This window comes from Lytechinus pictus, unplaced genomic scaffold, assembly GCF_037042905.1.
Source record: "Lytechinus pictus isolate F3 Inbred unplaced genomic scaffold, Lp3.0 scaffold_20, whole genome shotgun sequence".
NCBI classification, from domain to species: Eukaryota; Metazoa; Echinodermata; class Echinoidea; order Temnopleuroida; family Toxopneustidae; genus Lytechinus; species Lytechinus pictus.
The window spans coordinates 7,445,304-7,458,289 of NW_026974141.1; the positions used below are offsets into that span (position 1 = coordinate 7,445,304).

A 12,986-nucleotide genomic window follows, 5' to 3' on the forward strand; every position below is an offset into this window, starting at 1 on the left:
CTGCCGATTCGTCTATTGCCAACTCGTCCACCCACCACGTGGTCTACTTTCACTTAGTCTAAAGCCATTCCGTCCATCAACATTTCGTCTAGCAACGATTTGTTCCAAGAACCATTTTGGTCCAATAATCAGTTCTTCTAATCCCCAGTTCGTCTATGACAATTTCGTGTAATAACCAGATGGTCTAATATCCATTTCATTTTCATTCATTTTGCACAATCACTTAGTCCAGTTAGACCAAATGGTTTATGGACTAAATGGCTATTGGACCAACTCATTATTAGACGAAATGGTAAGTGGACGAAATGGCAAAATATAGACCGAATGATAGTACTGAGACGAGTTGGTAATTAGACAAATTGGCACAAGACCACTTGGAAATAAACCGAAACATCTCCCCACTCTCTCTCTCTCTTGCCCCCCCCCCCTCTCTCCATTGTGTTTGTTTGGTGAAATCATGGAGCTATTAATGGTGAAATAGTTCTCTAGTTACAACATAAAGAACGTGACGCTGAGTCGCTGAAGGTGACTTTTGAAAACTTGATTAAAAGAAAAATGAAAGTGGCGCTCTAATGGGGCGTTGCAGGAAACTTGCGATCAATTGCAAGTCTATTTTCAGTTCTTAAATCAATCAAATGACTTGCAATTAATTGCAAATTAGTGATTTATTGCTAATCTGCTTCATGAAACAAGGAGTGTAATCTCATTTGCTACAGTCAAATTTGATCGATCAATTCTAAAATTGCAACAGAATATTTGCAATTGATTGCAAATATTTTCTCGCAACACCCCCTAAGACACCTTACAATGTCCGTAAACCAAAATGTAAAAGAGTAAATCGAACGGGAGCTGATTAATAATTTAATTTTAATGTTGTACTGCACTGTAAAAAGGCTGTTTAAATTTCTAAGCACGTTGTGTAAGCCCGTCACTCTAAGAACTACTGTTTAAACTTGTTAAACAACTATTTAAACTTTTTAAACAAGTTGTTTAAAAAAGTTCAAACAATTACATAAAAAAGTTTAAAAAAACTTTATGTTAGAGTGACAGGCTTAAACAACGTGCTGTTTTTGTTTTACTGTGTAGAAAAAAAACGATGGGTTCATACATGTGGCTGTATTTTGTTCTGAAGGTTTTATTACAAAAACAAAGAAAATGTTAAATGATTATCATATATACATATCATACAGTATGAACAAGAGATATCATGATAGATGACATTGTATTATATGATATTGACTCTGGATTACTGGGCTAATGAAATGAAAAAGGAAGAAAGAAAGAAAGGAAGAAAGAGGGAGAGAGAGAGAGAGAGAGAAAGAAAGAAATAAAGAAAGGAAGGTAAAGAAAGAAAGAAAAAAAAAAGAAATTTAAAAAAGAAAGAAAAAGTATAAGGAAACAAAGAAATAAGATATTAAGAAACATTGGAAGAACGGCCAAGAGTAACAAAATAAAATATAGACAGAACGAAGAGAAGGAAAGGAATGAAGAAACCGCAAGAAAAGAGGGAATAAAAGGAGAAGGGAAAATGGAAAATTAGGAAAGCATGATTATTTTTTTCATTTACAATAAAAGATCCATCACGGTTTCATTACCCCCTCGTGAAATTCCTAGTTCAGCGCGTAAACGAAAATAGGGCCTATAAGTATCTTTTGCTTGTTTACTTTAAAAAAAATAATATTGGCAAGATAAAATCTGGGGATACAATAATTGCGCCTTCTTTTCTACTCCCCGATTTCACAATATCAGGCTATCATCGATACATGAAAAAAAAAAAAACCTGGAGGTGCCACGCGCGTAAAACATTCCACATAGACTTGTGTGTTAAAATGGCACTTTTAAAAAATTCGTTTTAAAAAATTTGAAATTAGAGGGTCGAATGTTTACTACCATTGGATAGGATATATATCTGACCAGAAAAGGGTATCGTAGCCAGCTCGTTTTAAGAATAAATCGCCATTTATGAAGATAACCTATGATGGGATCAAATTCATCAACTGAAACAGTAAATAGCCCTAATTCTTCCGCCAGTCAAAAAAAATAGTTCCAAAATCATTGATATATCTTCCCAATTTGGGCAAAGGAAGTTCAGTAGTTACCATTTCTAGAATCAGTGTTAGATTTTCAATCATATTCATACACTTTTTTCAATCAGCAATATCAAATTGAAAAAAAATTCGAATGGGTTGGGGCGGACGAATATATTTTGCCTTCCTGTTGTAATTAGGCTCATGGCCCCTGGATATCTAGAGCTCGTCGTATGCTTCCCTCACATATGCGACATCGATGCTACAAGAAAAGCGTAAACTGCCTATTCGTCTATTGCCAATTCGTCCACTCATCACTTACTCTAGCTCCATTTAGTCTAATGCTATTCCGCCCATCAACATTTTGTCTAACAACCATTTGGTCCAATAATCACTTCGTCTAATCACCCTTTCGTCTATGACCATTTCGTCTAGTATCCAGTTGGTCTAATGCCCATTTTCTTTTCATTCATTTCGTCCAATTAAAACTTATCCAATTAGACCAAATGGTTTATGGACTAAATGGCCATTGGATCAACTGGTTATTAGACGAAATGGCGATTGGACGAAATGGCAATTAGACCATGTGGATATTGGACGAAATGATGGTAGACCGAATGATAGCAGACGAGTTAGCAATTGGACGAATTGGCATTAGACCAATTGGAAATAAACCCAGGAAAAGTACTTCATATATGACACAATTAACAGTGTGTGGGACAATAAGAAATAACATGCACACGCACACACGCGAGAGAGAAAAAAAGGGGCAACTTTGTGTGCGCTTGACCAATGCAGATTATTTTTCCCCCATTTTTTTCCACGTCATGGATGAGGAAACTGCATCTCCGTAATCAATGCTGGCTACGATTGGATAGACAAATTACTAACTAGAAAATAGACGTTTAAAAATCGCTACTAGCATTCTCATTGGTAACAGAAAAATACATTTTGGCTTATGAAAATTATTGCATATTTCATAAACTTCCATTGTCTCATAAACGACAATCAATTTGTGCACAATTCATGTGCGCTTTTAAACCACTATTTGAGCTATTATACCAAGAGAAATAATTGTAAATTGAGATGCAAATTATACGTAGGGAATATACATGTGAAACTTTCTCACATACTTCTATACATATTTAATGATCCTAGATCTTTAGTCATCAATAGATTTGTTTTCATTCCTTTTCACAAGTGATACAAAAAGCTGATTTACATGGGGTGATCCAAATCCAATGTATTCAAATCGATTTTGAGTTCCATGCAGACTGGGAGTTGTTTCACAAAACGCCCTGTTTGAGATTTACATTTTAATAAGCATGCTCTCAGACAATATCACGCAAGGAGTTTAGTCCAGCTCATAAATGGAAATCTATGATGAAGCACTTCGTGAAAACAGCTGCAAATTACATCGACGACCATCACATAGAAGAGTGCAAGACGTTTTAAAGTTTCAGCCTTAAGGTATGAAGGAAGAGATATTGTTGGTCTTTCATTGCAAATCTATTTTTGTAATGTGTAAAAAAAAAAATCTTCTTCTGACAAAATCCCCTTGACTAATATCATTACTATAAAGAAATATCCGACTTTTCAAGGAATTAATGACTCCTTAATCTTATATCCATTCAACATTTTTTTTCTGTGTGTTTGGTGGTATCGCTCGTCTCCAGTGAACATCAAAACATGTATCACCGGTTAAGTTTTCTTTGAATGTCCTCGATAACAACTGTGCCGTTTCACGCCAGAAGAGGGCAGCCGACCATGAATTCGTCCATAGGCATAAAGTCATCGTGGCCGGGTTGTCCCAGGCCCGCGACATTGAACTTTCTCCGTAGTCGTTTACACAGCTGGGAAATGCTCTCACGTGACGTCTTCCAGATCACTTCAAACTCCACAAGGCTGCATCTGGCCCCGTATTTTTGAAAAAGGAGATCTGTAGAAAAGGGGATAATTGTAAAAATAGAGAAGACAAACAGGATAAAAAAGGATCTAAAGGTAATTCATTTTCACTCTAAATTTATAGGAGTAGGCCTAAATGATCTACAAATTATGAGCTACAAGCAAAGCACACTTTTATCACTCTTCAGTTTCTTTTTTCCTATTTTTTCACAACTTTAAAAATCATGGGGCGCCCCCCTATTTGAATATGGTATGATCATGGCTACTCAATGAAACCGGAAATTAGACCCCAATCCACCAATGGTTAGCAGACGAAAAAAGGATAAGACCATAATTGTGGAATACGATCGAGAAAACGGAAAGTATAGGCCGATATGAAGCAAAAGTGGAGACCAAGTAGCAATTTACCATACAGGGCAGAGTCACCAAGTACCACCTGGCCCCCTACTCCTGAAATTTACATCTGAATGTATTTAAAGGAGAATGAAACCCTTGAAACCAGCTGAATCCACATCAAAGAGAAAAATCAAAGAAACATATTGTTGAAAGTTTGAAGATTGAATGAATAATAAGAAAGTTATGAGCATTTGAATGTCGAGATCACTAATGCCATGTAGATCCTCCTATTGGCAATGCGACCAAGATCTGTGATGTCACACACGTACAACTCCCAAATTACTCTAGTACTTATTTCACTTATATTCTCACTTTTATAGAGTCTATCACAAGGTGAGGTGTTCTCCTTATGAGAGGACAAACACAGAGGTTTCACAACATTATATAATTGATGAATCGTTTGTCATATGATTAGAATGAGCAAAAAGAGATGTTTTGGGGTATATTTTCAGTGTCCAAAAGGGGAGAGTTGTTCATCTGTGACATCAAAGATCTTGGTCGCATTGCCAATGGGAGGATTTCCATAGCATTAGTGATCTCGACATTCAAATGCTCATAACTCTTCTATTGCTAGTCCTATTTAACTCAAACTTTTGTTGATCTTATTCTTTGATTTTTCTGCTTTCACAAAAGCTAACTTGCTCCAAGAGTTTCATTCTCCTTTAAGGAGAATGAACCCATCGATTACGTAAGCTTGTGTGAAAACAGAAAAATCAAAGAACAAGATATATGTTTGAAAAATTAAAGAAAAAACTAAAAAGTTGAATATCGAGAATGCTAAAGCTATGATGCCAAGGAGACCCTCCTATTGACAATGCGACCAAGGTGTGTGATGTCACGCATTCCATCTCTCCCCTTTGACTAGCAAAAAGGTCCGGGGGGGCACTTCCATTGACGAGTGGATATCATGCGTGTCCAAAGAAAGGCGTAAAAAGGAACCCCTTTTTCAAGATTGGACACGTTACGTAAGTAACGTAATAAGGTGTCAAAAACACTTAACTAATGGAAAAAGTTATGTTTCGCTAGGAGAGCTTCGTGTTTACGGTCCAATTTGCGAGGGCATAAAAAGACTAAAATCTTTTATAAAGGATGTACTTTTTGTTTGCTCCAACACTATACGTGTTTAATTAATGTCCGATTTGAGCGAGGTGTGGGAGATGGGGCGGTACTAAACCCAATATTAAGGTAGGCCTATAAAGCCGACGTCCGTGATCACGTTCTTTACATAATTAATAATTTATATCGCTGTACTAGTTAAGGGGATCAAATTTAAGGAATAATTTTGTCAAGGGTACCGTTTTGTTTCCAATACTTGTTGAGGTAGGATTTTACACACCAATACTTGTTAAGGGGTGCATTTTAGGGTGCTTTACGAAACCACATGGACGCGCATGTATCCACTCGTCAATGATAGTGCCCCCCGGGAAAAAAGTACTAAAAATAATCTCTTTTTGCTCATTCTGATGACAGTACAAACTCTTCGTCCAGGATATTTATGTGAAACCGTTATCAAATTACATGTCCTCCCATAAAGAGACCACTTTATCTACTGACAGACTTGATAAAAGAGAAAATATGTAGGCCTCCGCAAGTGCATGGGGGAAAGTTTCCGTTGTCTCATTGCCAACGGGAGGATGTCCTTAGCATCGTTTTCTGTTATCAACTGCTTTTAAGGGTACCATTTTCCTGCAAAATACACAGAAACTCACGTTTTATTTTTCTCATGCCTGCGAAGTCAAGTGGATGTTTACTATTACGGCCAGTCACTGATGATCGGATAAGAATCTTAGTGCCGAAGATGCAGTAGCGGGCGAGAGCAATCGCCAGCCGGGGAGCTCCGGCGTAGGGAGTCATCTCATCCCATCTCGAGTCCTGCATGACCATCTGTATACGAACTACACGGGGAAAAATAACGACAAAGATGTAGACCGGGGATGTTGATATAAAAAACATATGTTTAGCTGTATCAATTATTACAATCAAGATGTATTAACATATGAAATAATATATATAATAGGACATAATCAAAATAATGAAGTAATTGTGATGCTAATATGTTTCTTGTATGTTTTGTATTTTTGAATATTTTTTGTATTGTTTATATCTTTATGACTTAGCATATTCCTTTTCTCGATGTAAACACGTTGGGCCATTCTGGGAAAAGAGCAGTGCATAGATTATAATGGTACAGGGTGTAATAATAATATTGAACATTTTCTCGAATTCTTTAGATTGCTAAGAGGACTATTCCTGAATTAATTAGCAAATTTCAATCTAATAGAGTTAGAACTCTATCTTTTTCTCAAAATAATTTTGGATTGTTCCTCCATTATAATCTAATAGATTTACAATCTGAGGAATTGAGAGAATTTGTGTTTTAGGTGATCATTGCAGACGATGTGTTGTTCAAAGCACTTTGAATTTCACAGAAAGATTCTTTGTGACATTTGGACACATTAAGAATTTAAGTCAAGGGGGGGGAAGTTATAAGGTGTGCATGCATGAAATCATTATAAATGCTTGGACCCTTCACTGGACCAGGACTTGTGTTGTGATCCGAGAAGAAGAAGTATTTCGCATCCTCTTCGTCAACCAGGGCTATGCAACATAAAGGTTCGAAATCAATTGCTAAGTACAACTCAGGCCTACCATTCAAAATCATCTTTGCATGAGCACCTAGTTCAAAATACTGATCTATTACCCATCAGAGTGATTCTTTCATATTTTCAAATCATTGCAAAGCCCAGAGCCCCGTCACACAAAGGTTAGTGAAGAATCGCTAAATGAAATGGCCTGGCAAGATCATTCTCGCATGTGCAGTTTGATCAGTAGACTGACGAGGAACCACTCAGAACTGTTCTTTCAAATTAGAGATTAATTGCTAACCTTTGTGTTGCAGGTCCCTTGTATTTTGTAAACGAATACTTACCATCTGTCTGAGATTGATTCATGTTTTGCATAGCTCCAAACTCAGACAGGTTGTCTTGAAATTGACCCTCTTGGGACTGGTCATCGATGATCATGACTCCATCATCTTGGATGGGTCTTTCTTGGTTCAGCCTTCCTTTGCTTCCGGGTAAACCCGAACCACCAGGCCTGGAGCCCAATCTTGAATCTCCACACCGGGATCCAGTCTCCTTGGCTCCTGGGTATGGTCTCTTTGTTGCGAGATGTCTCCCTCCACTTCGTTCTCTTCCACTTGGGGCTCCAGTAGCAGCTCCATGTGATGAAGATCCTGCGGTGCTCCCGCTGCTATCTGAGCGTTTTCTCCCGCCCTTGTCTCCACCCTCGCACTTTTCTCCGGCCCCTTCTCCGCCATTCTCAGACGACCTCTCTCCATGTCCACCTCGTTCTCCACCGTTCTCCATGTTTCCACCTCCGCTCCTGTCATCGCCAGCTCCTCCTGGTCCTGCGCCGCTGTCTTCCTGGAGACCAGAGTCCACCTCGCTGCCTGCTCCACCAGGATCCGACGAGACACTCTGCATCTCGGCTCCACCCATGAAAGGAAGGTGCTCCATGATGACCTGGAGCTGATTCTCAATGACCTCCAGGCGATGAGAGATGTCCTCCATCTGAGAATATGATTTAAAGAATAAGAATGAAAGACAGATTTGTGGAACATGTTTAATGAATCATGTAAAGACTACCCCAAGTAATTATTGTTCTTTTGCACATCTATGAAGGCTTCCTAACCAATACATCTCGAGTAGTTCAATTCTCTAGCACATATTAATGAAGGTATCTGTGGCATTGTTGGTTTAATATTTTGATGAGCATACTGAAGCAGGTGGCAATTACATATTCAAAACAAATCACCAATGACTTGATAACCATTATAACAATGACTAATAGTATCTACCATTTTGCAGGTAAGCACATTGTGTCCATTCATACCTGCTGAAATCGTCAATCACAATTTATCTCCTTCATCACAATTGTTCCAATAAATAATTGAAGGATTGTTATTTCCTTACCCATTTTTCAGTTCCACTTGATTCTGTTGAGGTGTCCATTTGCCTTTGGTTGCGGTTGCTCGAGAAAATCCTCTCTGCAAACTCGCCATAGGTCTCTGGAGGGTCAATCTCCAACTCTGGAGAAATCTCATCCCCGCTGAAATTGCCCGGGCTGTGCTGCGGGGAAGTTCTGTCGTGAGACTCGTTCATCCTCCTCATGTGTCTCCCCGATGGCTCGCCATGACACCTGCCTCTGCCCTGCCCTCTACCGAAGTGATGCATTCCCCGCATGGCTTTACCCATAGCATGGTGCATGCGCAGCATCTTCTGGTACCTGTGTAGCGGGATACCATGTGGGAATCCTGGAGACATCCTCTGCATACGTCTAGGTATACCCGATGCCATACCCCGTCGCATGCCAATCATGTTCCGCTGGAACTTGCTCATGAAGGGTTGCTTCACGCCACCCCTTCCTGCAGACAGTGGGAGCCGCCGCTGCCCGACATGGAAGGGCGCCCCCATTTCCGGCATGATGCCGTGGGCGAGACGACCCGCCATTGCTGCTGCGTTGCACATCTGAGATCTGTGAAAGGTGAGTGGGAAGTGGGCCATCCTTGCAGCCATAGCAGCATTGGTCGCTGATGAAGTCATTGGCGATCTGCGGCTTCGTTCCATCCCGCCGCTGCCACCAGAACTACCACTTTGTGATGTAAGAGTACTGCTGCTTCTACCAGACCGAGCCATGTCTTCTGGAGTCTTTGAGAAGCCATGGGAGAAGTGCGTGGCTCGAGAACTAGCACTGTGTGCACTATGGGCACTGTGGGCAGAACCAACTGATGACCTTCCGAGTGATGACGGTCTCTTCGGGATAACGTCAGCCTCGGGGTCAGAATCAAACTCCTCATCCGAGCCAATCAATGATTGATCTCTAGGTTGTGACAGACGACGTCGAGAAATCGCCCTCGCCTCCATAATGGCAGCCTCTTCATCATTATCTTGCGCTCTCTCCATCCAGGATGACATTGCAGGAGGCATCCTGTCTCTTGCTCTAGGGCCACCCCTGCGGATCACCAAGTCTTCTGGTTGCTCCTGGCTTCCTGGTCTTTCTTCATACCGTCTAGGAGGTAGTTCTGCTTCAACGTTCAACTCATAATCATCATCAACTTTGATCTCATAGTCCTCCTCTTCTTCCTCCTCGACAACCTCTTGCTTTACCTTCAGCACTGCTGGCTTATCAGCTGGTGATTGACTTCGAACAGATTCCTGTATGAGGGATAATGCACAAAAATATCATAATAATAACGAGTTCAACTTCATTTTTTTTCTATTATTCATACTATCGTTGTTATTACCATCTAATACGCTGCTCCATCAACGAGATATACGACGATTTTAATTACTCATGCAGAAATGGGGCTACAATAAGAATGGAGAAACTACTTGAGACTGCAGGGAGGATCAGACGATATGCAACGCCTTCTGGTCTTTCCCTCCTACCAGAGCCATGCACGGCCAAAGATCTGGGCCCCGTTTCATAAAGGACTTGCAACTGTTGTAACTTTGTCATTATGGTAACTACCATGGAAACCTTGATTCTGATTGGCTGCTGAGCCCTGTTACCATGGCACTTGCCGTTATGGCAAAGTTGCAAAAGTTGCAAGTCCTTTATGAAACGGGGCCCTGGAGTTTTTCAACACAGAAGCCAGATCTTCTCCCAAACTCAATGGACAAGACTTGTGTAATGGCCCAAGAAGAAGATGATCACTATCGTCGTCATAATTGCCATATTATTACCATAAATATTAGTCACCACTATCAATGGTATTAATTCTTTCATGACGCAGTGAGATTGGCGACGATTCAGATAACATCACATTGTGGAATGTGTCGTCAAACGAAAATTGATTCATTAAATTAATGAATTCACACGTGACAAATTGACGACTGGCATGTCTGGCAATGCAATGTACACCACAAGTCTCAAATCCCATAACCTTACAAAATAAAATGTCTCTTTACGGCTTGTTTAGACCGTTTTAGATTTCGATTTCTGTCATAGTAAATAAAGGGGCTTTAATAGGAGGAAATCATATTTTGTAAACAAATTTTCGGCATCACCCCAATGTGTTAAAGATCGCATGCTCGATCTTTAATGAAAATCATAAGTCTGACTTATGATTTTCATTACAGATCGAGCAAGCGATCTTAAACACATAGGCCCGTATTCTTAAGTCGGGTTTAACTTAAACTCAGGTTTAAAGTTGTGGTTTAAGTATGGACAGCCAACTGTTACATAATCACTAACAGTAGAGATATCATACTTCAGCTCAATCGGCTCTCAAATCATTCATAATTGTGAAGGAAGTATAAATAGATGATTGTCTTCACCATTGATGAATCAGGCAAGAGCACAGTAAACATAAGAAACATACAACTTAATAAAATTTTTGATACTTTTGGCCTCCCATACTTAAACCACTACTTCAAACCTGAGTTTAAGTTAAACCCGACTTCAGAATACGGGCCATAGGAGTAATGCCGAAAATTTGTTTACAAAAAGATTTCTGTCATATTGATTTTCTCAAGATTGTTTCAATATTATATGGTATAATATTCAGTTCTGTTAAAGCTGCTGCGCATGTGAACATATCCACATGTCCCACTGCCATAAATTCATTATTACAGACTATCAAATGTGATACTTAAATCAGAGTAGCTCCATGCTTAAATGTTAAGTATTCAAATTATCCGCATTGCTGCCATTGCAACAAGTGAAAATGAAACTAATCGAGAGACTCGGAGAGTTGTCTGGAAACCATAAAAAAAAATTGCAGGAATAGCTGTGTTCGAAAGAGTGAAGAGAAGTAATCTAAAATCTGATATTAAAGAATACTGAAGCGTAGATTCCATTCATCAGGTTTTGTGTTTTATAATCTCTGGATAACTGAATTTTTGTTTAGGGTAAGGGGTTGTATTAAACGACCATGCAACATCATTAAAGTAACGCCCACCCCGGCCCCTTCCCTCCCTGGCGTACCTGGAAAACCTCATGGTGGGGTGCATATCTGTGAATCCTCACACTGTAGAGGTGTCTACTGAGTGAAATTGTATTCACACTGTTAAATTTGAGCATCTTAAACGATGTAAATAAACCATCTTTACATAGTCTATTACACTGCAAAAACGCTGGTGTTAATTGGTTTAACACTATTGGTGTTGCTTACATGCCAAATTGGTGTTAGCCTAACGCCATATACCAGTGTTGTTTCAACACCTCTCTGGTGTGGACCGATATAGATACCAGGCTCGTGTTAAATTAACACCGGTGTTTTTTTTTGCAGTGTATGTGAATACACTGTGAACACTCGCAATGAAATATAGGGTCCTAAATGATATTTTTTTTTATTTTTAACAGTAACCGTCTTAATAGTGATTAATTTCACAGTCCACGTTACACTCTAAAAAGTTAATCCAATATTGGGAAAAATTGGAACATGCGTAAAAAGATACCAAATATTTTGTAAATTTTACGCAATGTTGCGTTGAAATTGAAATTTACTATTCAAACATGCATTTTGCCCAATATTGCGGGGGGGGGGGATTCCCCAGCAAACATGCATGTTCCCTTTCTACTCAATATTGGGTAAATTTTTACTCTCTGTTTTTAGAGTGTATGAAAACAGAATGAACATACTTTGTGACACTGTTCTTTCTAGGAGGAAAGTTATCGTGCTGCCTAAAAAAATACTTGATTATATCAATATGGAGTTTCCTTAAATGCCACGTCGAACAGACTATTGATTTCGTTATTTATTATTTACATGTAGTTCTCATCGAACTTCCTTAAAAAATCAGTCTGATCACCCCTCTGTGTTCTATTCAGCTGTTTTGGTGTTAGCTTTTTCCTGTTGGTAGAAAAGGTTGAGAAAAACTTGCATGTCAAATCTACAACAAAATCCCACCTTTTACTGATTTTTACTCGGTCGCTTTGCTCGCATTCCACATAAATCGTGCATCCTATCCACTTTTAACAGCTTATTTGGGGAGGGGAGGGGTGGGGGAGAGTGGCGGGGGCACGCCTCTGTATGTCTCCCATGACAAAGTCCACATATCTATCTTTCTGTGCCGTTGCGGTATCCACAACACAAGCATTTTAAGATATTGCTTGTGTGTATAGCTCACGTTCACGTACACGGAAGACGAGAGTCCACTTTAAACTTCCGAAACTGAAAATTATTCTTCTCACGACGCGAATTCAATTCAAACGAAACGGAAACTCGACCCAAAGTCCCACAAGAGGAAAAGAAAGAGAGATATCGAGATACTTTCGTAAACAGAACATTAATAATATTTCATTAGGAGCGCGCCGCTTTAACCGACCTTATATCTTCAAGTGCTCTAAATACCAAAACCGAGAATCGATTTATTATACCCCCTTTATCGAGGCGATGGACTCTCGATCATCATTACCAGATAATATAGTTTCTGTTATCATACTCCACTTGTTAATATGGAGAGGGAATCAGAGTAAGATGATATGATAGCCAGTTTCGCATTCGGAGCAGTCTCGAATTAAATACATAAGTTATCAACTGGTTACAACCGTACCGTGACAAAGTGAGATTTCCCATACTCGGACCCTCCTTAGGGTAGCCTACTTTCCCGTTATGTGTTATGTATATGAACGAGAAATAATCTCCGATTA

At 39.4% G+C, this 12,986-nt stretch overlaps 1 protein-coding gene across 1 annotated transcript in view; it reads right to left on the reverse strand.

Annotated features, from left to right (window-relative positions):
- Nucleotides 1-1,407: 1,407 nt before the first annotated feature.
- Nucleotides 1,408-12,986, reverse strand: part of LOC129282834 (uncharacterized) — a 31,833-nt gene continuing 20,254 nt past the window's right edge. Inside the window, exons 2-5 of the mRNA XM_054918693.2 lie at nucleotides 8,303-9,544; nucleotides 7,258-7,900; nucleotides 6,038-6,223; nucleotides 1,408-3,966 (exon numbers count right to left, since the gene is read on the reverse strand). Of these exons, the coding sequence (XP_054774668.2) occupies nucleotides 3,770-3,966; nucleotides 6,038-6,223; nucleotides 7,258-7,900; nucleotides 8,303-9,544 (2,268 nt within the window). The 3' untranslated portion in view covers nucleotides 1,408-3,769. The remainder of the gene's footprint in view (nucleotides 3,967-6,037; nucleotides 6,224-7,257; nucleotides 7,901-8,302; nucleotides 9,545-12,986) is intronic.